The sequence below is a fragment of the Rhinolophus sinicus genome, chromosome X (assembly GCF_036562045.2).
Source record: "Rhinolophus sinicus isolate RSC01 chromosome X, ASM3656204v1, whole genome shotgun sequence".
Taxonomy (NCBI): domain Eukaryota; kingdom Metazoa; phylum Chordata; class Mammalia; order Chiroptera; family Rhinolophidae; genus Rhinolophus; species Rhinolophus sinicus.
In genome coordinates, this window is record NC_133768.1 from 110,586,341 (window position 1) to 110,613,988 (window position 27,648).

The following is a 27,648-nucleotide window of genomic DNA, read 5'->3' on the forward strand; positions in this document are numbered from 1 at the left end:
AGAAGTTGAGCAAGAAGAGTGGTTAGTACATGGACAAAGGCCTGCTTGAGAATTAAATTATTTAATTCTAGCTGCCAAAATACCAGGGGCCTTAAAATTACAAGGGGCTTGGTTACATTAGGACATGACTACCCAGTCCGCTTTTAGTTAGGAATTTTTATTCTCAGATCATCCTGTGTGGTTACTCTTTTTTTAAAATAAATCTTATTGGAGAATATTGGGGAACAGTGTGTTTCTCCAGGGCCCATCAGCTCCAAGTCATTGTCCTTCAATCTAGTTGTGGAGGGCGCAGCTCACTGGCCCATGTGGGAATCAAACCGGCAACCCTATTGTTCAGAGCTCGCGCTCTAACCAACTGAGCCATCTGGCCACCCCTGTGTGGTTACTTTTGATGTCTGAGTTTGTAAGGCCCACTATGCAGGCATCCCCTGAGCTTGTCAGGTTTAGTATGTGGCCCCTTTTTCATCCACAGGGTCTATCTGTCTCTCAGTCCACCATAACAACAGTGAAAGCCATGTGGAAGTCTATGAAACTGCACCCCTTCCCCCAGCCAAGAGAGTAAATTACAAACAATATCATAGCAGGCATGACGAAGATTAGAGCCAGTCTTAAAGATCTAAAGGATCTTTAGGTGAGATGATCCCCATCGTATCTCCATTTACTTTGCCAGTCTATTTGCTTAAGAAATTGAATGAATTCTAGAGAATGACTATATACTACCTGAGGCTTTACCAAGTAGTAATCCCTGTTGTGGATGCTGTGTGCTGGACATGTTACCATTGTTCAAGCAGATAAATAAGGCCTTAGGTACATGGTACTTGGCCACTGATTTGGTACATGCATTCCTTTCTATTCCAACCAATAGAAGAAGAAGGGGAAAAAAAGAGGATAAGAAGCAATTCCCAATCATGTGGACAGACACAAATCTTTACTTACATTTTGTTCCCTGACCATATTTACTCTCTTGCCCTATGTCGTATCTGTCCCCTCTCATAATATAGTACAGAGAGATGTGAATAATCTAGACAGCTCGTAGAACATCACTCAGATCCATTACACTGACATCATCATACTGATTGGACAGGATGAGTAAGAGGCCTCTGTAAGATGCTTGTGCTCCAGAGGGTGGGAGATAAATACTGTGAAGACTCAGGAACCTGCCATTTCAACAAAGTTTTTAGGAGTCCAATAGTCAGGGGCATGGCAGGGTGCCCCTCGCCAAAGTAAAAAACAAATCAGTGCATCTTGAATCTTCTGCCACAAAGAAGGAAGTAGTGCACCTGGTAGGCCTTTTTGGGTTCTGGGGATAAAAACAACCCACCCGCAGGATTATTGCTCCTGTCCATATATTGACTGTCACAGAAGACAGAGCTTTGAGAGAGGCGGAGTGCTGGAGAGGAATCTACAGCAGGTCCAGACTGAAGTACAAGCAGCCCCCTAGACCATCTCATCTGACAGATCTTATAGTGTTAGAGGTATCAGTCATGGGCAAAGATGCAGTGTAGAGTTCAAGGCCAGCCCTTGTAGAAGAATTGCCAGGTAGGACCCTCAGGTTCTGAAGCAGGGAATTATATGCCTTTCTAGAAACAGTTTCTGGTGTGCTACTGGGCCCTGGTAGGGACAGAATGCATGACTGTGGGATGCCAAGTGACTGTATATCTGGAACTTCCCATTATGAGCTGGGTCCTGTCAGACTCATCAAGTCAAATTGAGATAACCCATCAGCAATTCACTGTAGGATGGAAATGGTACATCTAGAATACAGCCTGGGTAGGAACAGAGGTGTGGATAACCTCTCTGAGCAGTACCTCAGACCCTTATGTTATCCTTCATACTTATACCACAGCCCCTCCCTCAGCTCTCACGTATGGCTACTTGATCCCATATGGCCAGATGAAGGAGGGGGAAAAGCTCTAAGCTTAGCTTTTGGATGGATTGGCTTGGTATGTGGGTACAAGTTGAAAATGGATGGCAGCTGCATTCCAGCCAAACCCACAGATGTCCCTGAAATACAATGGGGAGGCAGCTACAAGGGGTATAACTCATCATTCTTCTTGTGGAAGGAAAAGTGGCCCAAGGTGAAAATATACACATATTCCTGAGCAGTGGCCAATGGCCTAGCCGAGAGCCTAGAAGGGAAAGGCCTGGAAGATCTGAGACAAGGAGATCTGAGGTAGAGGCCTATGAAAGACATATGAAAGTGAGCATGAAGGAAGAATACTTTTCTATCACATACTAATGTCCACCAGAAAGCATCAACAATTGAAGAGGAACTTAACAGCCAAGTAGAAACAATGGCTTGGCAAGTTGATATTAGCCACCCTTCACTGTCAGTCAGTCCAAAATGACACAATGGGCACATGAATGAAATGGCCACAGTAGGAGACTTGGAGACTGCTCTTAGGCCCGGCAGCATGGGATCCTTACCAAGATCTGTAGTGCTAATGCTGGCTCTGCATGTCCCATCTGCCAGCAATAGAGACCAATGTTGTGAGCCCAGTATGGCACCATTCTTCCATGTGACTACATTTGGGTCTCTTCTGTATTGGAAGGGACATCATTTCTTTCTTATAAGAATAGACACCTATTCTGAGAATGGGTTTGCCTTTCCTGCTAGCAGAGTTTCAGCGAGCATCACTATTCAGGAGCTTCCAGAGTATATGACCTGCAGGCCTGGAATCCCACACAAGATAGTATACTACCAGGAGATATACTTCAGAGTGAAGGATCTGTGCAGGTGGACCCATGAGCATACGATCCTCCGGTATCACACACTGCATCGCCCAGAAGCTGCTACCATGTTAGAGTGCCAGAATGTCCTGTTGGAGGTGCAGATGAAGTACAAGTTCAGAGGCAATACTCCGCAAGTATGGGGTACCATCCTCCAGGATATAGTATGTGCACTACATCTAAGCCCTCCATGCCAATAGAAAGAATGCATGTGTCTGGGAGCCAAGGGGTGGAAGCCAGAGTGACACCACTTTCTATCTTTCCTAGTGACCTACTCCGGGGTGAATACTGTGCTTCCCATCTCCTCAACTCAGTACTCTGAAGGCGTAGAGGTTCTGGTTCCTGAAGAGAGTGCACTCTCAACCGCTGACACAGCCAGAGTCTTGTTGTGCTTGTAGATATGACTGCTGCCTGGGCATTTTTGGTTCCCTGCATCCAGAGACCAGCAGGCAGGAAGAGTCACCATTTTGGCAGGATAATCGACACTTTCAAGGAAGAGGTAGAACTGCTGCTAAGATGGGGGCAGGGAGGCATATGTGGGGAATCCCGATGATATGTTTGGATGACTCTTGGTATTCCCTTGCCCGATTGTGACTGTGAATGACCAAGTGCAGCAATTCTGGCCTGAGAAGTGTATGGATACCAGGGCTCAGACTCCTCAGGGATGAAGGAAAGTCATCAAGACTTCAGAGGTGATAGCAGAGGCTGAGGGGAACCTAGAATGGGTAGTGGAGGAGAGAGATAATGGGTAGCTGTTGTAGCTGCAAGACCAGTTGCATCAATGGGGTTGTACTTTGTTTCACCAATTTCTCTCTTCTAAGTTTACCCTCCGGAAGAGAGGCCCATGGGAACAGAGAAACTGCTCCTGGGCATATATGGAGTAGCGCATCTCTGTGGCACAAGGGGTAGACTGTGGCAGCTATTTAAGTTCAGTTAGATGTCACTTTAAGAGAGGAGTGCAGTCAGCTAACAGCATCCAGGTGCAATGCTTTCAGGATCCACTGCAACATTTGAGCAGAGGCCATGCTATTCCCAGGTAGCTCCCCATCAATGACTTAGCACAGCAGAGCTACTAGAGTCATTTCTGTTCAATGTGGGATCCCTCTATGGGCCATCTTTGCACCAGAGCTTCCAGTTGGGCTGGCTAAGACTTTCTCAAAGCTGCACCACAGTCCAGGGCTCTTCTTTCCAGTCTTCCTTCCATCTCCCTCTCTTTCTACAGGCATCAGACCTTCATTGTGGTCTAAAGGGTCTTCCTGCCCTCTCCTGTGCCCTCACCCCTTTATCTTTCTCAACAAATCATTTGCACTTCTAACACCATCTTGGCTTCCTGGAGGACCCGAACTGACACATTTGATTTGGGGATAGAGAAAACCCTCCTCCTTCCTCATGGGGAAGGTAGGAAAAAGGCCCAAACCCTCTTTCCTCCTTCAAGTTCCCTTTAAAAATAACCCCTGAAATATTTTTAAATAGCTTTGATGGGATGGTGCTTGCTGAAGTCATTTTGCCATCATTTCGTAAATTCAGTACTGTAAGGGGTTCGTTTGAGGGATTTGGGGGCTGATCAAGGGAAAATATGCATTCATGAGAGGCAGTCACACACAATGTATTTCAAGTGTACAGTTTGATAAATGTTGATATTTGCATACACCTATGAAACCATTATTACAACCAAGATAATAAACACCTCCATTTCCCCAAAGTTTCCTCATACCCCTTTGCAGTCCTTCCTTCCTTTTATCCCACAACTTTGCTAAACTCACATTTTACTCCTGATAGCTTTTTGTGTAGCTTTTAGGAGATTTTCTACATAGAAGATGTTGTCTGCAGATGAAAAGTTTTACTTCTTTTCTGATAATGAATGCCTTTTATTTCTTTTTCTTGCCACGAGACTATCAAAAACTTTTCTGTCTTAGAAAGATATATGCTTAGCTCCTTAGTTTCTCATTGCACACTAATTCACAATTCAGGTTAGGTCTTGGGGGCTGAAGCCAGCAGTGTCACAGGCTCAGTCTTCCACGTCTCCCTTCTCATTGCAATCTTGGCTCCTTAAATCTCCAGTTTTGTCTCTTCAGCCCTGTGAGACCTGGTTTTTTGTCCCCAGCTGTGGCTGTCTACGTGGGTGGAGGCTGGATTCTCAGCCTCCTGCCCTGCACCAAGAACTGGAAAATGCCCCCAGGGAAGAAGAAGCTGCAAAATGTCAGTTCACCTTCCCATGGTTCTCCTCTCTCCTGCACGTTGGCCCCTTAAGTCCTGATCACGTAAGTCGCTCTCCAATGGCTTTAAACTCATCTTTTTGTCATGTTTTTGTGTTTACTATTTAAAAATGTTTTTTATTGTTAAACAAAGCATGTACAAAAGAAAGATAATGTAACATGTATTATATATTAACGGTTTAAGGAATAATAGAAAACCAAACACCCCTGAATCTACCATGCAAGTCAGCTTCAGGTACACAGCCACCTTAAACCACCCTCATTTATATTCAGTCCTAGCCCATCCTCATGTCCCTATCCTACATTATTTTTAAAATTTTATTTAATTGAGATATAACTGACATATAACATTGTGTAAGTTTCAGGTGTACAACATGTTGATTTGAAACATTTATACATTGCAATATGATTGCCACCATAGTGTTAGCTGACACCTCTATCATGTCGCATTATTGTCACTTCTTTTTTTGTGGTGGGAATATGTGTCAGATTTTAATGGGATTCTCTCGTTGATCTCTATAGGAGCATTTGTCTGCCAAAAGCTACACTGTGATACCCATAAGCAGAAGTCAAATCAATAAAATTGAGACCCCCTTAAATGTTTCTGAAATCCTACCACTTTATGCCCATCTCTTCTACCACCATCTTAGTCCAAATTATGACCATATCTCCCCTATGTTAGTGAAATAGCCTCCTAAATTGATCTTGCATCCACTTTGCCTTCCTCTTATGCATTCCTCATATAGCAGCCAGAATTATTTTGTTTTAAACACATCAGATTGTGTTACTTCTCTGCTCAAAGTCCTTCAAATTGCTTCCCACTGCTTTCTTAGCATAAAATGAAAAACATTATCAATAACAATAAATGGCACTTCCTGAGTTGTGATACTGCTCAATGCACCAGGTTCCATATCATTTGATTTTCACAGTAATGCAAATGATTATTTGCATTATTTCTCTTGTTTACACCAATGAATAAGCAGAAATCTATAGAGTTTAATTGGTCAAGGACACAGAAGTGGCGAAACTGGAATTACAAGCCAGGACTTTTCAGCTCTAGAGCACATCTTTGACACAGAAGAGTCCTGGATGGAGAAGTGAACTTATTTTCTATATTCTCATCTCTGTTGCTTGCTGTATTAGTCAGAGTTCTCCGGAGAAACAGAACCAATAGGAGATGTAGTGTATATAAATTGTGGTGTAGGGGGCTAACAAATCTTAATTCTGTAGAACAGCCAGGCAGGTTGGAGGCACAGGGAAGAGTTAATGTTGCAGCTTGAGTCCAAACACAGGAAGGAATTCTCCAGGCAGAATTCCTTCCTCTTTGAAGGACCTCAGTCTTGTCTCTTAAGGCCTTCTTCAACTGTTTGGATGCAGCCCACTCAGATTATGGAGAGTATTCTGCTTTACTCAAAATCCACTGGTTTAAATGGTAGTCACATCTAAAACTACCTTCACAACAACATCTAGATAGACGTTTGACCAAGCAACTAGACAGTATAGCCTAGCCAAGTTGATACATAAAGTTAACCACCATACTCCCCGACTGTATTTTCATGGTAAAGAATTCAAACAACAGGAGGTATGTAGAAGAAAGATTGCACCTCACACTTCCGCCTCTGTCCCCTTTCCTCATAAAGAACACTGTCAGCTACTTAGTGAGCATCTTTTCAGAACTTTGCCTATTCCTTTAACATTCATACATAGAAACATATACATATATAATTTGGTATTATTTTATTGAACTGGGATCATTCTGTAAGAATTGTTTGGTGTCTTGTTTTCCCTCTTTTTTTAAATTGGGGAATATTGGAGAACGGTGTGTTTTTCCAGGCTGTCAAGTCGTTGTTTTTCAATCTAGTTGTGTGTGTGTGTGGGGGGGGGGGGCACAGCTCAGCTCCAAATCACATTGTTGTCATTCAATCTAGTTGTGGAGGGTGCAGCTCACTGGCCCATGGGGGACTTGAACTGGTAACCTTGGTGTTATGAGCACCGCGCTCTAACCTCTGAGCCAACCAGCTGCCCTTGTTTTCCCTCTTGAATAGTAAATGATATATATTTATCTTTTTTACTTAGACAAACAAAATGTTTATTTAATATTTACAACATTAAATGATACAGTTGAGTAAAAAGCAAAAGTCCTTCTTTGACCCCTTCGTGAACCTCACTCTCCCCCTCAAAGGTAAATACTGTTATCATTTGGTATGTACCTATACAAACTTTATACAGAATATTACATACAGAGAAGATGACAGGGTGTGACTCTGTCTCCTTCATGTGCTGTCTTCTTTTCTATCCTCACTCCCGCATGAATTATGTCAAGAATGGCATGTTATGACATTAAAATTATGTCATGTGACATTATATATATATATATATATATATATATATATATATATATATATATATATATATATATATATATTACATTTTATTGGAGAATACTGGGGAACAGTGTGTTTCTCCAGGGCCCATCAGCTCCAAGTCGTCCTTCATTCTAGTTGTGGAGGGCGCAGCTCAGCTCCAAGTCCAGTTGCCGTTTTCAATTGTTAGTTGCAGGGGGCACAGCCCACCATCCCATGTGGGAATCGAACCAACAACCCTGTCGTGCAGAGCTCGCACTCTAACCAACTGAGCCATCCGGTCACCCCCCATAATCTATATTGATATAAAAGAGTAGCTTGTTTGTCTTACAAATGTGCCATTATGAAGCACGTGAAAAACCTAAGCCTATTCCTAGGAGGGACTGTCAGCGACTAACAGATATAAGAATCACCCTTTCCTTCCCAAGCTGGAGCCAGTGACTATTAACTCCTAGGTTGGAGAAGTATATAAAGCTTAAAAATAATTTTTCACCCAGAAAGCCAAGACTTTGTTTTATTGTGTGGATTTATTAGACAATTATCTGCAGGAAGTTTCCAATAGAAGATATCAGTGGAAGGGAGGGGTGAGCCCAGTAGGTTGGAATAGAGCAGGGACATAAATTGGAACCTGGAGTAGGCTGAATAAAGACCCTCAAAGATAGCCAGTCTAATCCCTGGAACCTGTAAATATCACCTTATTTGGGAAAAAGGAATTTGCAGATATAATTAAGGATTTTGAGATGGGGAGATTATCCTGGTTATCCAGATGGCCTTAAATCCAATCACAACTATCCTTATAAGTGAGAGGCAAAGGACATCATATACATGACTATGCACGTGTGCACACACGTATGCACACACATGCTGAGCAGTAGAAGACAATACTAAGAAGGAGCAGAGACACATTGGAAAATTCTGACCTTGAAGATTGGAGTGATGCAGACATAGCCAAGGAATGTTGGCAGCCACCAGAAGCTGGAAGAGGCAGGAAGAATCCTCCTCTACGGCCTCCTCCAGAGGCAGCACGGCCCTGCCAAACTTGATTCGGCTCAGTGATACTATTTTGGACTTCTGGCCTCCAGAACTGTAATAGAATACATTTCTGTTGTTTTACATCACTCAGTTTGTGGTCATTTGTTACAGCAGCCGTAGAAAACTCATGTGGGAGCAAATCTAACTCATGAATTGTCAGCCACAAGTTCCATACATGCCTAGTGTGTCAAAGGTAAAGATCAGATGGTCACAGAGGAGCTAGAAGCCTTGGGGAGGCAACTGCCAACATGCTTGCATCCACAGGCTCCAGGAGGAGGGGCCCGGGGAACTACACATAAAGATTTGGACCTTGGGGATCTCCCTGTGACTGAGAAGTGGAAAAAGAAATTGAAGGGAAAGCTGAGAGCTTCGATCAATGTTTACTGCCCCATGAGTGGTTTGTGAGATATACAAAGAAGGGAAACACTGAGATGGCTGAAGGACAGAGGTGAGCCATTTGGGGTTTCGCAATGCTTATGCTTTGCCAGTGGGGAGGAAAGGCTAGTATGGCCAGCCCAGGCATCCCTGGGCTATTTCTGCCCTACCGGAGGGGCTATTTCAGCCCTACCGGACAGCCCTGCCGCATGGTCCCAGAACTTGAGGCATCTCACACCTACAGTCCGCCAAATGTCCCTCAGTGTCTACACCAAGTCTGGCCACTTATCAGCTAGCAGGGGTAAGCTGATCACGTAAAGGTAGGCAGGCAGCCCACCCCACCCTGGGGTCCAGCACCAAGCTCCTTGTAGGGATATCTGACCTCACACCCAGGCCCCTCTCTCTCTCTGGGACTACACACGTGACCTCCCTGACCCAACTGAGCACTGAGACCCCACACCCCTGCCAGGGATCCCAGAGCCTCTTGTCCTACCTGCTTTCCCTTCCCATTCCTTCAATGTCTAACCCACTTACTCCTGGAAGATCCCTGAGATTCCTGGGGACCCAACCAGCCCCTGCCCATGCCCACAAGTTGCTGCTACCGGGACTGTCCAGATCTCACAACATCTCTTGTACCCTGCCTTCACTATACCCCAGTACCGACTCGGGGTCCCAGGATACTCTTCTACTCCCCACCCCCAGCGGACCCTTCCTTCAATTGCCCACAGGAGAGGCGAGACACAGCTGAAACATTCGATGACATTTATTGAACAGAAACATTTCCTGAAACGACTAAAGAGAATGAAAATACAAAGAACTTCTAACGGCCACCAGAGCCCATAGGTCTCGGGTCCCCTCCTCCTTGGGGTCCCTGACGAGGTGAATCAGCTGCCACCCCCCCACACCAAGACCCTCCTGCCATAGTCCCCCATCCTGATGGCCCCACAACGGAATCTTGCAGGACGCTGGACGCTGGCGATGTCCACTCACTGCAGGGCACCCCTCCCCCTCTGGCCCACGTGCTGGGTCTGCCCTGCCCCATGGCCAGGACAGGACAGTCACAGGATGCTGGAAAACACAGCAGGGGACACTCCACCAGGCCGAGGAAACTGAGTTACAAGGAACAACAGGGTGAGACATCAGAGCACAGTCCCCTCTGGCCCCGGTGCAGTTCTTCCTTCCTGAGGTCACAGGTGAGCACCGGCCATGCCCTCATCCGTGTTTCCTGCAGTCTCCTGGGGCTGGGCTCGGGGTCTCCGGGGTGGGGTGATCAGCGGGGGTAACTGCTCAGACAAAAACACACACATCTCCACAAGAACAAGCAGCGGTTGGCTTAAATCTATGCCAAGAAAGCAGAGGTTAAGGTCACCACACTGGATGAGAACGAGCAGAGCCTTGGCTGGCAGGAAGCTCACAGCACGGGCCAGGGCCCAGGGGTGACTGCCCAGGTCGGCGAGGACACCCACCTGGGGGCACGCACACCTGGCGGCTCTGCACAGGAACTGTTTGGTGTGGTGTGTGGGGGGGACAGGGGGTGATGACTTGACATGAAGGAACAGGGGGGCCTACAGAGAAACGGGGTGGGGGCTTCCCAGCACAGGGAGCAGCCTTCCCCAGGGGACGGAGAATGGGAGTCCCCCAGGGATGGCCCCTAATGTCTCCCAGTGCAGCGTGAGTGACACACATCTTCAGGTGTCCCTCACCTAGGCTGGGACAGGATGCTCAGGGGTATTCCCAGGGGTACTCAGGGGTACTCAGCTGTGTGAGGTGGCAGGGTTTGGGGCTGGAGCTGGCCTTGGCAGCTGCTGAGTGGTGCTTCGCCAGACCAGTCCCTGTTCTCCGCATGCTGTCTCCAGGTCTCCAGTGGCTCTGCACAAACAAGCAAAACAAACACCTCCCCAACAACTCCCCCTCCTCCAACTCTTGCTCCTCCTCGCCTGCTCGCCTCCTCCTCCTGTCTTCTCCCTCTACCTTCCCCTCATCCCCCTCCTCCATTACTCCTCCTGCTTGGGGACAAAAGTCCCTGCACACCCACTGCCACCAAAACCAGCTGTGGCGTACTAACCCAAGTCCCCACTGACCCCCTTGCCAGGCTGAGCCTAGGCTCTCACCTGGGGCTCTTCTCTGTCCTTGCTCTCCTTGTCCCCATAGCCCATCCAGGCTGCAGGGGGAGGAAACTGCCTGTAGGTTGGCGCTGGGCTCCCAGGACCTTTGGGTCTCCTGGCCTGACTTGCACAGGGGCTCGAGGTGCTGCCTTCCTGGGGCTCCCCTGGAGCGCTGCAAATGATTCCGAGGACGGACTGGACCCTGCGGCCTCCCCTCTGGGTGGGGGACACTACCTCTGTGTGCAGCAGCTCTTCCTCGCCTGCACTGGCTCCTTCTGGCAGGGGCGGCCCTGGGGAAGGCTGCTCCAGGCCCCACGTGGCCTGGCGTCCGGTCAGCATTCTTAGCTCAGAGCACACAGGGTGGGTGTTTGGGGGTGGCCAGATGAAGGGGCCGAGGCCAAAGCCCCCAGTTGCACCTCCATCAGCCTCTGCCGTGGTGGGATCCCTGTCCGTGGCTGGAGCAGCCCATGTGCCGGGTGTGGTGGCCCCTTGTTTGTGTTGCTGGTACCTGTTCGGGAACGTGTGCTTGGCCCTCCATGAGCGGAGTTCGGCTTCATGGGTGGAGTCCCTTTCAGCTGGTGGAGGGTGAGGGGGCTTGGCCTGGTCCTGACTGCCCTGCCCTTCTGCCCCACTCAGGTCCTCTGCTGCTTGTGCGGACTGCCCCTTCCCCTTGTTAAAACCTTTCTTCTGCCTGGTAGGAGAAGGGGTGCCCGGTTCTCTTGAGCCTATGCTTCCTAGGGCTTGGGATGGCTCTTGTCCCAAGCCCAGCTCCCGTTTCCCGACTCCATTGCAGCCTGTTTCTTCTGCTTTACCAAGAGAAGGTTTGGAGGGTTGCTACACTGTGCCCTGATGTGGCCATCATCTCCACAGCTATAGCAGAATGTGTGGAGTTTCCGTTTTCCTGAACTTCGAGAGCCAGCCCTGGACACACCCGCCCTGTGGCGTTGGCCTCTGCCTCTCCTGCGCCGGGAACTTCGGGAAGGCCTTGCCTGTAGAGTATTGTCAAGGGCAGGGAAAGACACTGGTCTGGCAGGTGGTCTCATGCCTACTCCCAGCGGGTCCAGCCTCTGCCTCTCAGGGCCTAACGTGGCCTCCCACTCCTCCTCCTCACGCAGGAGCTTCACCAGTGCCAAGAAACCAGGAGGCTTCCTTCGCTGTTTCATTAGCTCAAGCTTGTCTCGAAGTTTGTCAGTAAGGGTGGCCCCACCTAAGACTTGTTTCAGACGAGCCTGATTCACGTTCCTTCGGGAGACCACATTTTTTTCTACGGCTCTTTGGAGCAGGGGTTCTAACCGTAACACAAAGCTAGAGACTTTCTCTCCTGCCTCTTGATAGGCCTTACAAAACTTTACATGGGCGATTTTACGGCTCTCCACAGGTCCAAACACCTGCTGCAGGGCTGCCAGGCACTCTTTCACAGTTATGGCAGCGTTGTGGGCTCGGAGCCCGCTGACCACCTGCAGCGCAGGGCCCCGCAAGCATTCCATCAGCCGCCTCCTTTTTTCCCCCTCAGGCACCTGCCACATCTGTAACATCTCAGTGGTGTGCTCAAGCCAGGTTTCAAAGGCCAACACCCCTGGAGTGGACACAGTGTTCCCAGAAAACACTCTCAGTTCTCGGTATAACATTTGTTCTAGCAGACGCTGTACTGCTGCCCCCAGGGTCTGGGCCCAAGTCCAGGAATCTGGTGATATGGCCACTCTGGGAAAGGGACAATCGGTGTCCGATTCGAGGACTCTGTTCATGTCTGACACTGTCCGTCTCTCCTCCTCTAAGAAGCGGTTCAGTCTCTTGAGAAATTCACCATCTGAGTTAGGAGGTTTTACCACCACTTTCCAGGGCCCGCCCTTTCCTGGGATTTCCCTGGGGATCAGAGCATAGTCCATATCCTTGGCAAGCTCCAGGAGGAAGGCTTGGGCGTTCTCCTCCCTCCTGAACATCCTGCCAATGATCCTATGCGCGCCCAGATGCTTGAGAGCCGCCTGGAGACTCTCCTCAAACTCATCCTCACCACACTCCTCAGGAATCCCCAGGATGAGCATGGACCTCTGAATATTCAGATGCTCCCCCCTGCACCAGTCCTGCAACAGGCTCAAAGGCATGGTTCCAGTCTTTACGGCATCTAATTTTGGGGGGAATGATCCGTGCGTGATGCACAGAAATCTGGCCCAACTCCCAGGGCGACACGACGGCAGACCCACAGCCTGTGAATACGAACGCGGCGAGAGCAAGGTTATTGCCGAACTCCCCTCCCCCCGCAGCTGCCCATCCTCTTCTGGAGGCAAACCGGCCGCCCAGGCTCCACCCGCGCTCTCCGTAGGCCCACAGGAGCCGCAGCCCCCTCCCCACACCGGTCACCCTCCACCTCACCCCAGGGCTGCCGCAGTCCTGCTGGGGCGGACTGAGGGCGGCCTGATCTCCAGGGGAAAAGCTCACCCTCCTCGAGTCTAGCACCTTCTCCTAGGGCGGGGTCCTTCTTTATCCAGGTCCCAGCAGAAGGGGCGCGCGGCTAAGCGCAGCAACCCCGGGGTCCAGCGCCCGTCTTCTCCAGGCGCTGCTCGCTGCCTCTCGCCCTCCTTCTCTCGGCCCGGCACATGGGCCAGCGCGCCGGCGCCTACTCGCCACCTCTCTCTGCAGTGCGGACTCGGGGCGGGGGCGCCGTGGCGTCGGAGCGTGGACCCTCCGTGTTGCCTCGGAGACCGCCGGGCTATTGGCGCTCACGGGTCACGCGGCGGGGCTGTTACCACTGTTGCATGCGCCCCAGGACCTCACGTAACATCACCTGCTCCTCCTGCCCCCGAGGGGGCGCCAGCAGAGGTGGGGAACCCTAGGGGTCCGAGAGGCCATGCGCCCATCCGGGACCCAGCCCAGTCCCCCGCCCCTTCCGGAACGTGCCCTTGGGGCGCCAGCGTGGCGAGGGGTCCGCCTCCTGGGGTGCCCTCCAGAGAGCGGCTGGACAGGCCTTAGGTGCGCCCACCAGCGCTGCGTTCAGGCCAGGGGTGGGGAGCTTATGGGGCTTCTCTTCCCCTCCCCCTCCTCCTAGGCGAGGAGCACCTCATGTAGACGTGCACCAGGTGCCGCTCAGTGGAGTACATGCCACATGTGCACACGCGCACCCACACCTCACCGGGGCTACAGGCAGCAGGCCTGGGCCGCGACGGTGCAGGGAAGACCAAAGCGCTTCGCTGCCCTGGTACCAATGGCCAGCCACAAAGAGGGTGACCCAATGTCTGGCTTGGCTGGGGCCTTTCCCATTTTGTGGGCTACACGTCCATTGTCGAGAAACTGCTTCTCCACTTGGAGCCTAACCCTTTGGGCCTGCCTTTCCCTGTGGGTGGTGGTTTGTGGGTTGTATTGTCAGTTGGGTCACAGGCAGCATCGGAAGGAGGGAAGGAGGGAGCGACTGCCCTGAAGACAGGGCCTAGTGGTCTGTGTTGCTTCTGCCTCCTCTGCCAACCACATCCTCGCCTCCTGTGGGCAGGCCTCTCCCCAGCGGCACAAGCTGTCAATTTTCAAGCACCTGAATGTAAAACAGCTGGAAATTAAACGTAGCCTTGCCCACCTAACCTTTGGAAAGTCTGTATATCCCCAGAGGCAAATAAACCCCATTGTTGTAGACTCCTGGCTTGGACTATGGTGGTAATATTGGAAGTGGAGAAGAGTAAGTGATTTTGAAAAATATTTTAAGGTAGAATCAATAGAATTTTGGTTTGGATTAGATAGGGTTTGGGTGTGTTAAGGAAAATGATTAGTGTAACCAGTTAGTATTAGCCATTCACTTTTACCTGAGTAAATGGTATTATTTCTTAAAGCAGTGCTTTGTTCCATTCAGGTAGTCTATAGACCCATAACCGAATCAGGCGTTGCCCTGGTTGAAGGTTCCCTGCTGGGCCCCAGCCCTCCCATTGCTGTGGGCAGTAGTTGGCTACCGTTCTCAGTAGCTTTCTGCATCCTGGCAATGGGATCCAATGCTGTATCATTGCTGAACTCGCAGAAAGCAGGGCCTGAGCTTGTCTGGGTTCCCTGCTCTCCCTTGCCTAGCCCAATGCCTGACCCACGGAAAGCACTTAACCCTGTGGAGGGAGTTAACCGTCGCAATCCTCATTCGGCCCCCTGCAGTCTGCAGGAGCACCGCGTGCCTGTCCAGTACCCACACCGTCTCATTCCCCGCCACGACACACATGGCTGCAGGTCTGTTAGCAAGCAGCTTGGCCACGGGAGCCCCTAGCCAGGTTCTTGCCGCTGACTCCTCGGCTTCTGCCTCCTTGTCCGCCATCCACGGCGGGGCGGCGCTTGCGTAGACCCCGCCTGCACCTGGGCCGTGGTCTACAACTCCTAGCATCATTCGGGAGGGCTCCAGCGCCTCCGTGTATCTTTAGGGTACAATGGTGGCTAATAGCCCCTCCCGTGGAGTGCACGACGGGGAACCCGAGACCCCGGAAACAAGACCACGGGCCAGGGAGGAGCTTGGGAGGCCGCGGTGGAGGTGGCGGCCGCCGCGTCGTGGGGCGCAAGCGCTATGAGGGCCCGTGGCAGGCTTGGCGTCCTTCCTGAACTGCCATCTAGTGAAGGCTGGAGGTTTGCCTTCCTTGCTGTCGAGTGACTGTGGCTGCGGGTCGGGCCGAGTTGCCATGGTGATGGCCTTGCTTTGGTGCCTGTGATAGCAGGAGGAGGGCTTGCTGGAGGAGATCGGTGAGGCCGGGTGCTGGAGGTAAGCTGGCGCACGGACCAAGCGTGCTTGGCCGGCGCTCTGATGTTCCCACGGGGGTGACCCTCCGCCCCACTGCTTGGAACTTAACGGCTTTGGTGTTGGAGCCCTAATGGACGGAGAGTTTGGTGTGAAGCCCACTCCTCAGATGGGAATGAAGAGAGACCATGGAGTAAGCAACTCATGTAGTGGGGCGGAGAGGCGAGACCCAGAGGCTACAGGGAAGGAGGAGCGGGTCACCCTTCCCTAGTCCGAGGGAGGAGGAAACCGATGTTTGGGGCGGAGGACTGCTAGGCTGGATGGTTGGGGCCAAGAAGGCATCCGTTGCCCTGGAGATATCAAGCCGCCACGTGGTGGTGTACTAGGCAGCATTTCCTCGGGCCAGCGCCGTCTAATAGAAATATAATGCGAGCTACATGTATGCTTTTCAAATCTTCTAGTAACCACATTTAGAATTCAAAAGAAACGGGTGGAATTAACTTAAATGATATGTTTTTTTGTGTGTGTTTTTTTAAATAATTTTATTAGTTTCAGCCAACATATCTAAAAGTATTATTTTAACGTGTGATCAATATAAAATGTTATCAATGAGATATCTGGACAGCGTAGCCCCACTGTGTTCTCTTGGCTGCTCCCTTCATGGTCTGGGAAGAGAGGCGGAGCCCCGATGTCACCTGCTGCCTGGTGTAAACCCTGTCTTGCCCAGGTTTCTGCTGCCCAGGCTTTCACTCATTTCTTTCATTCTGGCTTCCACTTAGCAAAGCACTCTCTCTTATCTCATTTTGAACTCCACTGCCTGTGAAGCAGGTAGGATAGGTAATAGTGCCATTTCACAGGAGGGAGTACCCAATCAGTGTGGACATGTTTAGCTTAGGCGTGTGTGCTTGCTTCAGGCAGGGCCAGAGTCTGCCATGGTTTCTCCTTCCTCCCCCAGCACTACTTTCCCAGGACTCTGCTCTTCCCCCAAAAGGATGACCTAGAAGAGAGCAAGGTTGATGGGCTCCTAGCAATCTGTTCAGAGGTGAGCTGTGATTCCTTTACCTCCCTGACTCTCCAACTCTTAGAGAGGGAATGTATCATCTTCCCTGGCCTGGACTGGCTGTGATGAGCCTCTAACCCCTCACAGATTGTCCAGCTTGGAAGGAGATGGAACCCATAGGACACCCTTTTGTAACTTTCCCCTCTTCACCCACCCTTTGATCATTCCTCACACCTTTGAGACCTGGTCTGTGCCTCAAAGTTCTCTATTATGCCAAGTGTGAGACCCAGTCCTAGGCATCAAGGAACTTAGGGTGTGTTGGGGGAGAAAGAGCAGGACAAGACCCGAGTGTGAAATGGAGAAATTACAAGAAACTGTATGATTAACTGCTCACATCAGAAGTTTAAACAGGAAGTACAATGGGGAACAAAAGAAGGCAATTTAAGGTGCATTTGAAGACTTAGAAATGATAGGCAGGGCATTTTTAGGCTATAGGAGGGTAAGACAAAGGCTCAAGGACAGAAATTAACAGTTTTTTCAAGGACAAGTGAGAAGAAAGGCTAGAATAGGTATGTCAGGGCAGAGGTCAAGATTTATCACCCCAATAATTTTAATAAAATAAAATTAAAAAAAAAAAGAAATAATAAATCAAGTAGTATCTACACTCTTTTCAAAATTTTTTTTGATGGTAAAACACATACCAAAATTTATCGTCTTAACCATTTTTAAGTGTACAGTTCAGTGGCATTTAGTGTACCCACATTGTTGTGCAAGCATCACCACTGTCCATCTCCACAACTTTTTCATCTACCCAAGGTGAAACTCTGTCCCCATTAAACACTAACTCCCCACTTTCCCCTTCCTCCAGCCCCTGGTAACCACCATTTGACTATCTCTACGACTTTGCTCTAATAAGTGGAATCTATAGTATTTGTCCTTCTGTGTCTGGCTTCTTTCAGTTAGCATAATGTCCTCAAGGTTGGTTTTTATACTCTTAGCGATTGGCTTCACTAGACCTTAATTGTGTAGGCATTGAGTTTAGGATGAAGATTGTTCTGTCACAGGTAGTATTTCAGGACAAGCATATAGGGTGTGTGAAAGAGGGAAGACCCAAAGTGTCCTGATATTTTTTTTTAAACTTGGAAGGCTGGCGAAATTACCGTCCTTTGTATTAGTAAGAAACTATTAGCGGACCTCAGGAAATCCTCCAAGAATCTGTTGTTTTACACAGAGGAAGGGTTTTAAAGATCGAATTTATTGCACCTTGCCAATGTGTAAAAGAAAAGGGAAAAAAAGCCCCCATTTTTTCCTGGTCAGTTAGCTCAGGTAGTGACTCATGGATTCCTGGAGGGTTTCCCATTGCCCAGTAAAAGGGCATAACCTGGTCAGGCATGTTCAGAGATCCAAAGGAAATGGTTTGTTGGTCTTTGGTGCCAGCTAGTTGTTTTCACTGGATGCAGGAAAACAAGCAGAAGAATTTAGTCTTTTACTGTTGTATTAGCCACAATAAAGAAGTGTTTATTTCCTGTGATTTTTAGGTCAATTTTCAAATTAAGAAATTAGGTCAATTTTCAAAGTAACAAATGTTAAAAAAAGTTCACATTGCATATAAATGCAGATCTACAAATCTGATAATATCACTACAACTCTTCAAGACCAGGGAAGTGGATTTAGAGCAGAAAGTAAATGAGTAGATTTCAATTTTTGTTTTTCTCCATTTCTTGTGTTGTCTATATGAATTGACACAAGGCTTTCAGAAACTTTGAAATGTAAATAAGACTATTGGTTCCCATAACTTAGGCTCATTTTTAAAAACATATACCATCTTTTAATTTTTAGAAGGGAATAATATGATGAGTATTGAATAAACTAATTTTGATCGTGACTATATAAAAAAAGAAATTAGAACATGGACTTACATGAATATGGCAGGTTTGGTTTTTAAAAATTATTTCTTTATAAAAGCAATAGAAACCTTCATGTCAAAGTTTTAGAAATCCAGTGTTTAGATTTTCCATGTTTATTTGTGTTGCTTGCAGATTTAATCATGTGTTAGTTTTTCTTTGGAATAAATCTATCGTTTAATTTAATATCTATAATTTAGTTGATAATTATGTTTGACTACAAGTGGCAGCAGAAAAAGTCTTTTAATTTGAAAATCTCTATTAGAAATATTCATATATTCCTTGAATACATCTTTGCTTTTAGTGTCCTAGCAAATTTATGCTTTCCTAAAAAAACTGCTTTCTTATTGAGATACTGTGTTTATTTTTATTTCATCTATTTGTGTTTTCTTTCCTTTTCTATTAAATTCAGGAAAAGGACAACTAAATAGGTGGTGTACTTGTGTTGGCATCTAGAATACAATAAATGTTTTTTTTCTCAGTCAATAATTTTTGTGTCTTGAGGGAATCTTACATTTATTGCCTGAATGTATCTTCTTAAGATTTTCTTTTATAGTTTAGTAGCTAAATTATTATAAGATAATTAAACTTGTACATGTGTTACTTCCTAAAGTGTAATTTGTTTGAAGATAACTTTTTAAATTCCTTTTGGACTTCTTCAAAGCTTAGAAGACTGTAGATCTTTTGACTATGTTATGGTCTTTTAAAACGTATTTTTGATTTTTCTAATGAGGCTGATTTTTTGACAGTTTTTTTATAGGATTTCTTTTGAAAGAATATTTAGGGAAATATATACTGAAAACATAAATTTTCTCAAGAATCACTTAGCAGTTATAATTTAGTGCTCTTCTAACTTTTTTTAGAATTATAGTTGACATACAATAGTATATTAGTTTCAGGTGTAGAACATAGTGATTAGACATTTATATAACTTACAAAGTGATCCCCTCAGTAAGTCTAGGACCCACCTGGCACCACACATAGTTATTACAATACTATTGACTATATTCCCTATGCCGTACTTTACATCCCTGTGACTGCTTTTATAACTGGCAATTTGCACATCTTAATCCCTTCTCCCTTTTCACCCAGCCCCCCAACACCCTCCCATCTGGTAACCATCAAAAGGTTCGCTGTATCTATGAACTTGTTTCTGTTTTGTTCGTTTATTTTGTTCTTTAGATTCCACATATAAGTGAAATTATACAGCATTTGTCTTCTCTGTATGGCTCCCTTTTGGCATTTTATGGGCTAGTCAGAGCATAAACTTCTTTCGTCTTTATTCTCCCATTATAAAATTGTATTGTCGATTGCATTTGGAAGGTGATGTGAAATTCAGCAGTGTGATGTAAACATGTTAGTGAGTGTCAACTTTGCTCACCAGCCTTTGTCTTTCCTCTTGGGGACTGGTTTGGTCAGTTTTCCTCATTGACTTTTGGAGGTGCAGGGACTGAGAGCTGCTCTGTTTGCCTGTGGGGTACTGGGCTTGCCAAACCCTGGCCTCTTTTGCTCACCTGCCCTGTCAGCCCCTGTAGAAATGCCTGGGACTCAACATTGCAGCCTCTGACAAAGCGAGCTCCTTTAGAAGTTCCACTTTGACAACTCTCTTTCCTCTTTGAACACCAATATCCAGAATCTCTTCTTGCTCTGTTGGTGGGGGCATCAACCCTGCAGTAGCTCGGCCATCTGAGCCAAGATCGCTGTCTTCTGGCTGCTCCTTAGGGAACAGTCCATATATTTTCATTGTCTTATTTGTAAAAATTGCTTACAGAGTTTAATGATTGGTTTTTGTTATTTCAAGATCTGATCGAGATGATTGGCAGGCATCAGACCTGGAGCAGAGGACACCTTGAACACTGTTGGACCACTTCCCATCCATCTTCTCTTCCTACAGCGCTGCCAACTTCAGCCCTCCCTGAGGAGGCTCAGGGTAAGTAGGAGTGGTTTAGTTTTGGGGGGAGTCGGTGTTATCCACAGATTTGCCCTCAGACTTCTTCCAGGAGGGTGAGTGTTAGCTGGACCCCACTTAGAGGGACATAGGTAAGGATGGGAAGCTGGCAAAGTACCAGACCCTGCTCTCCCTGGGTAAGGACAGCATTCCTTCCCATGGACCCTCTGAACTTGGGCTGGAGAAGCAGGGGTCTAATTTGTGTTTCTGTTTCTCTTTCCAGTTGAAAGACTAGTGGTAAATGGAGCTCTTAATAAACTTACGTACACTGCTTTAGAGGCTTTGGTCTCTGTCCTCTGATCTTCTAGGCCAGGAGGTTGCCTGTCAGGCTCCACTGGAGATGACTCGAGATTCCCGTTCTGCCTGGGAGGACAAAACCAGTTGTTCCTTGCAGCTGACAGAGTTTCCCACCCCTGCTCCCAAGCCCATACCCCTTCCTTTCCTCCAGCCAGTCTTGGAAATCACGTGGAAATATTCTTGGTACCATTCTGTGGAGTCTCCTAGAAATACCCTCTTCCCGTGAAGGCCAAGTGATTGGAATGGAACTCTGGGGCAACATTGTGTCCCCAGCACATATAGCTAAGTCCCCTTTCTTTTTCAAAAACCAGAGATTCCAATTTCCAAACCAGACATGATCTCCCACCTAGAGCTAGCAGAGGAACCATGGATGCTGAAAAGAGAAGTGCCGCGAGGCTCCTGTCCAGGTGAGTAAGTGAAAGCGAGGTAAGCTGATGTCCTTCTGCTCAGCAAAGAAGTGCATGGCCTCTTTCAATTTCTGGTAGTGAGAGCAGTTTTCTATTTGTTTCATATCCCCCATGGGAGGTATTCATACCTGATCCATTCATAGAAAGTGGGAACTGACCCATTTGGAGGCGCTGGATTGAACTGAGGTTTACAATTCCAGTTCTGAGGAGAAAGATGAACACTTTAAGAACTCTAAATGTTGTATGGGCTTTTTGTTGGTCTCTGGTGCATACCCACATTCAGCATTTATATTTTTGTGAGATATTCCAATTGCATTCTCCTTCACAGGACAGTTACAGTCCAGTCCAAAGAATAGCATGTTTAATAATGGCAGCTTACCCTCAAAGAAAAAGGCAGGAGGAGGGTGACACAGGAAACTATTTGTTGTGTTTGTGTGTTTTTTTTAAAAACATACATTGATTCCTTCCCAAAAGGCACCTGGAATAGTCAGGTAGGTAAAGTCAGGGGGACCCTTCTCACTTTTCCCTTCTTATTCCCTTGCCTTAGGGCTCCCCCTTGTACTCTGGTGTCACTGCTCCACCTTGGATCCCAGATGCACAGGGAGCCCGAGCACCCCAGCTGCTGATCCCTCCAAGTCTGTGAGGCTCCATCCCCAGGAACCATCCAGACTCAGGCTTTTAGTTTCCTGCATCTGTGTCTACTGGACTGGACGCATTAGCGGCCCATACTTTTTGTTGCTGTGTCTTTCAAAGTGATAATGTTGTAAACTAAGCAGTAGGGAAGGGAAAGGATTAAGGAGACACCATAAAATGGATGTTTGTGCACTTGAGCAGTAGTTCAATGCCTTGGGAGGCAATTTCCCAGCCCCCTGTGGAGAATAGCTCCAGGTTGGGGGATGGGGTGAGGGAGGCCTTTGTAAACAGTGCCTCAGGATCTGGATCTATGCTGATGGTGAATGTGGGTCAGGCCTCACTCTCATCAAGAGCCTCAAGTTTGGATCCTCGATGTTTTCCCCAAAGAACCATCCCCCAAATAATCTCATGCTGTGGATGGAAAAAAGGGGTCCTATGGAAAGTATCCTCACTGAGTGATCTGATCATAAACTCCTAACTTGGAAGGTCTCTGGTGCATACCCACATAACCATGGTGGTTAGTCATGTCCCAGGCATATAATTTTTTTTTTTTAGTAAATACTAAAATCTTTGCCTTAAGCCAGCCCTGCCCATTGTTTCTGTGTATCTACCGTGTTTCCCCGGAAATAAAACTTAACTGGAAAATAAGCCCTAGCATAATTTTTAAGGATGACATCCCCTGAACGTAAGGCCTAATGCATCTTTTGGAGCAAAAATTAATATAAGACCCGGTCTTATTTTCAGGGAAACATGGTAAGTTAACATGCCTTTGAAATAAGTCGTAACCAACCTCAAGAGAGCACAGAATCATAACTATCCTGTAATCTATCCCCCCCCCCGTTTTCTCCCACCTCCATGTAAGCTTCCTTAAATTCCCTCCTTAATTTCCAATGCATAAGAGAAGCAGCAAAATTGTTATTTTGGGGAGCACTTGAGATCTTGCTCCCCAGTGTATGTCATCAGTTTGGCTCAAATAAACACATAAAAATTAAAAGAAAGAGAGATATTCATTCATTCAACAAATAGATTTTTTACCCAATCAGATTTGCTTTATTACAAAGACAATATGTGCTCATTTTAGAAATTAAAAAAATATAGAGCAAGACATAAAGAAGAAAACACAAATGTCTTGAAATCCTTCATCCTGAAGGCAACCACTATCAACCATTGTATGAGCATCCTTCCATGCAGGTCTTGGCACAATTACACGTGAACTTATGGAGGCTTTGAGGTACATGCTGTGATCCTTTACCTGCTATTTTGCCCTCAGTAGTGTGTTGTGACAGCTTTCTATTTTACTGAATATATACCGTATTTGTTGATCACACCTCAAAGGTGTAGACAAATATTCATCCTTTTTAACGGCTGTGTAGCATTCTACTTTATCAACACATCATAATCTATTTAACTCAATACACTACTGATAGCTATTTAGGTTGGTTCCAGGTTTTCATTATTCTAAGCAACACCAAAATTCAACAACCTTATACTACATCTTTGTGAATTTGTCAGTCTATCTTCTATGCATAAATTCCTCGGGGTGCGATCGTGGGGCAGGTGGTGAAATGCAACACCTCTAAAATGCATTATTTCCTTTCATCTCACAACACTCCTGGGTCGTTTTTAACTAAATGCAAACTAAAGTTGAATTGGCCTTAAAAAACTGACATTTTCTAAACAGTTCCACAGGCCTGTGAGGAAGATTGATGACATTGGGGTGGGGGTTCCCTTTAATGTCTTCATTTTCACCTGAAGCTGTAAAAAGTTATCATTTCTACTTCTTTTGGGCCTCCCTAACCGACTGAAGGTTTCCTCCAGTTCAGAACGGAGCCCCTTACCATTCACTGTTTGTATTCGGATCAGTATGCAGGGAATGGGAACAAAGAATAACAAGAGCAGACACTTATGTAGCATTTGCACTGTGCCAGGTGTGCAGACTTATATGTGCTTTTCAAATATAGCTCAGTTCATCTTCCCAAAAGCCTTAGGTAGCAGATACCATCGTCTTCACTCTGTTGGTGATGAAACTGAGGCCCTGAGAAAGGGATTTGTGCAGGTTCACACAGCAGGTATGTGGTTGAGCCAGGAGTGGAACCTGCGCGGTTTGGCTCCAGAGGCTCATAGGTGCATCTGAGCCAACCTGCCTTCCCTGCCAGTTCACACAGGTGATAGACACAGGTGTGCCAGTGTTCTAACTAGTCAGCTTCTGTAAGCAGCCAGTGGTACCCCTCCTCCCCCACCATCTCAGTTCAATTAAGCTGTGGCAGTTATCTGTGTGCCTTTGGTAATGCCTCTTCTTGTATGTGAATGAACCTTCCAGGGTTGATAGATAATTCCCATTTCCACATCTCTTTGCCCTTCTCATTGTTCAAGGCTAACATCAGGGCTCCCTATTAAAGGCAAAAGGAAATTTTGTACAGGAGCTGGATTTTTTTGGTGCCATCCTAAGCTTCAGGGCTGCAGGACCCTGGGATTTCCCCCTTCTAGTTTGTAAATAGTGTCTCTTGTTGGCTGGTTTGTTTTAATCAGAAAAGTATCATGTGCAGGGAAAAAATTTAGAAGTCAGGAAAGTATAAAGAAGCAAATAAAATAACTTATTAGAGAAAAGTCCTATTAATGTTTTGGTATATTTCCTTCCATTATTTTTTGTGCTCACATATAAGTATGTATGTATATGTAGTTATATATTATACCTATAAACAGATTCCAGTCTTGGATATCAAGGCACTTGATTTATGTTATGAATTGCTAACCAAAAAGCTATCCAGTTTACATTCTTGTAGCAGTGTACGAGAAAACACATCTCCCACACCCTCCCACCATGTACTGTTGTTTTTAAAAATCCCTATAAATTTGAAAAGGGGGAAACAGTTTTAATTTTGAAATTTTTTCCGGTGTTTATTGGCTATTTCTTGTTTTACCCCCCAGGTGCCCTTGTAATGACGGGGGCCCTAGAGGACCATAGGTCTTTTAGCTGGACACCCAGGCTCCCCTACTCCTTGTAGTTTCCTCTTTGAAGCATGCCCCTCTACTTGCACTCTGGAGCCCATGCTTAATTCCTTCTCAGCCTCTTGTCCCCATAATTATTCTGTCTTCTCTCCCTTCCTCAATTTCATCTCTTCCTCCTGAAGTCATGCCTGCTCTGCGTCCCATCCGAATCAGAACTTCATGCTCACTCCTGTTTCTTCTTCTACCTAATGTGAAGTGTGTCTCCTGAATTTGAGAAATTCCTCCAATGTCAACTTAGCATGTGACCCCATCCCTGAGGGAGGTCCCCATTGGCCAGCCCTCACCCTTGTTCTCTAGTGCTACTCTGCCTTGTTGGATCACGCAGATTTGCTTGAAAACTCTCATTTTTTTCACGTCATGCTATACTCCCTTGAACGTTGCCTACTTCTGGGCTACTTCCAAGCGCTACTTGGTTCTTTTCCCTTCACTGGCTGTGCCTGTCACACAGCCATTACTCATTTGTTTTACTTTAGGAGACATGTAGGCCTCTTAGTGATTGCCTTGTAATAATAGAATGTTGTCAACAGTCGGGTAACTTACACAGTAAATACTGGGGGCGGTGGCCCTCAGGGTTGTATGTGGGGGAGAGGAAGTTCCTATGTCCTTGCTGAGGTTATGTTTCCTTGACAAAATATGCTACAAAACTGAACTCTACTCACTAAAGCAAGTTGGAACTTAGGTAGTAACATGATGCAAACTTAGGTTATGTTCTCAACAAACGTGATGTTTAAAAATTGTTTTTCATATACTTCTGCCCATGGTTCAGTTGGTCTCAAAATTTCACATTTCTACCAAAGTAGAACTCTAGACTGTAGAGTAACTAAGTCAGTGTGGCATCAAAATAAACAGGTGACTGGATCAGAAAGAGATAAAGGTGGGATGCACATGCACGCATATCTACAATATAAATCAAGGAAACAGCAATTGTCATGGTGCCAGGACGATGGTACCAGAACGTTTAGCTGTTGGGAGGAAAAGTCAGGGTAAATCCTTAACACATTCCACACTCTCAAATACATACCAAAAGGATTAAGGTAAATGTAAAGAAAAATACTCGACTAAAATATCATCAGTGCTTACATTCTCTCTAGATAGGAAATAATACTCTGAGCTTAAAAGCAATAAAAGAAATTACAGAGGAAAAACCTTACTATAAATTTTTTTAAATCTTTGCATCAAGCTTCATAAGCACAACTGAAATATAAGTGGCCAGTGGAGCAAAACTTCTGGAACAAATATAGCAGACAGAAGGTTAATATATAAATTAGTTTTAAATTTTGAGAATAAAAATACTGAGTCTCCAGCAGCTAAGTGGGTAATTGATAGGTACAGGCAGTTCACCAAAGAAAAAACACACATAACAATTAAGTATTAAGTCCTATTGCAATTAGTCATCAAAGAAATGCAAATAAAGAGGATAATTTTGCCATTTGTAAGACAGCAATTAAAATGATAATTTGAGCGAAAACAAATGGGCATTTTCATTTGCTGGCATTAAAAAAGCAAATTGGTATTTCTTGCCAAAAGGCCTGCTAGAGATGTATCAACAATCTTAAAGATGTTTATATTCTTTGACCCTCCAATGATATTTGTAAGAGATCGTCTGAAATGCAAATAGATATACATGCAAAAAGATACTCAATCAAAACATTACTAAAGTATTCAATTGAGCTAGAGGATAGCATATGGCAGAATATACCAATCATGCAAAAATAAAGAGTTAAGGAACAGGGGTCCATAGTTAATATTATGCTAAAGAAAAACACCAAAACATGAAATTGTGTACATCTATAGCATAACCTTAGCTATGAAAAAAAAACACAGCTAAAATAACACAAATTGTTATTACGTGCCAGGCATTGGGCTGAGCAACTGTGCCTGCACCCTTCCTGAGAGTCCTCAGAGGAGCCCTGGGGAGGGGGGCACTGTTTTGACCCTTCTACTCCAGGTGAGAACACCAGGCCCAAGAAGGGACTTGCCCAAAGTCCCACAGCTCCTCACTGCAGAAGCTGGGATTCTAGCCCAGTCTGGCAGTCTGCACAGCCAGGGTCCTGGAAACATGGCCAAAGGACACTTGTGTGTAGCAGTGACAGTCACAGAAACACAGCTGAGGGCCGCAGGCAGATTGTTAACGGTGACAGTCCCCAGGAAACAGCTGAAGGAAGGACCCACGATGCATGGGTCATGTAGATTGGCACTGTGCCAGTAGTGAGCATGTGTTGCTTCTGCTATTGGGACAAGAGAGTGGCCCACATGGATGTCTTTTTAAAGCCTCCAGGGAAAAGATGGGATGGACATGTACCACAGGGTCACAGTGACTTCTGTGCATGGAGACACGATGGCCATGAGTTCTCATCTTCTCTCTCCTCTCCTGCAGTTGAATCATCTGTGCTCCTAGAGGCAGTGGCAGAAGGGCCCCGGGTGGGTCGTGGTCTTCGACTCCTACCTGCTGTCAGGCATGGTCCTAAAGCCACAGAGAAGCAGGCTGGGCCCAGGGATCTGTACCAGGCAGCCCCTGCCACCCGTAGGAAGGGTCCCCCCCTCCTTCCCCATGTGGACCCAGGTTTCTCTTTCTTCATTTCTTCCTCTCCAGCCCCTTGGGCTCGCAGCTTCCTCCAGGACCCGCACTCTGTATGCAGGTCCCAGTCCTCTCCCTTCTCCCATGTCTCTGCCTTTGCTGCAACCCTCAGCCAGTGGAGTCAGGGCCAGCGGTGGGGCCAGGTGAGGGGAAGACTGCAGAGGGAAGGCAGAGGACTTGGCAGTGGGGCAAGGAAGCCATCATTTCATTTCTATATCAATCTCCCCCAGCCGCACACGCAGAGGCAAGGGGGTCTGCCCTCTCACGAGAACTTACATCATGCACTTTCCACCCTGTTACTGATATCACCTTCCTCTTTTATTCAGAGCTGTTTCTGGAAGGCGTCTTCCAGACCAGGCTTTGA

The 27,648-nt window shown here is 46.7% G+C and overlaps 1 protein-coding gene and 1 long non-coding RNA gene across 5 annotated transcripts in view; one reads left to right on the forward strand and one right to left on the reverse strand.

Moving 5' to 3' along the window:
• The window catches only part of LOC141569637 (uncharacterized), a 51,461-nt gene that overhangs the window by 3,415 nt on the left and 20,398 nt on the right, over positions 1 to 27,648 (forward strand). For 2 of the 3 annotated variants that reach the window (XR_012493351.1, XR_012493350.1), the window contains 4 exons: positions 2,998 to 3,229; positions 4,835 to 4,991; positions 20,214 to 20,342; positions 20,969 to 21,064. This is a non-coding gene — a long non-coding RNA (uncharacterized LOC141569637). Of the gene's footprint in view, positions 1 to 2,997; positions 3,230 to 4,834; positions 4,992 to 20,213; positions 20,343 to 20,968; positions 21,065 to 21,611; positions 22,642 to 27,648 lie in introns of those variants that run through there. The other variant, XR_012493352.1, reaches the window with a different exon arrangement.
• On the reverse strand, positions 9,465 to 13,638 carry PNMA3 (PNMA family member 3). Of its 2 annotated transcripts, none has more exons than XM_074323763.1 (3): positions 13,276 to 13,638; positions 10,828 to 13,025; positions 9,465 to 10,585 (listed from the first exon to the last, which is right to left on the reverse strand). In XM_074323763.1, the coding sequence occupies exon 2, from the start codon at positions 12,921 to 12,923 to the stop codon at positions 11,556 to 11,558; it is 1,368 nt and encodes a 455-aa protein (XP_074179864.1). In that variant the 5' UTR covers positions 12,924 to 13,025; positions 13,276 to 13,638; the 3' UTR covers positions 9,465 to 10,585; positions 10,828 to 11,555. The 2 variants fall into 2 exon arrangements, with proteins under 2 accessions (XP_074179864.1, XP_074179863.1); XM_074323762.1 differs by having other exon boundaries at positions 13,258 to 13,638.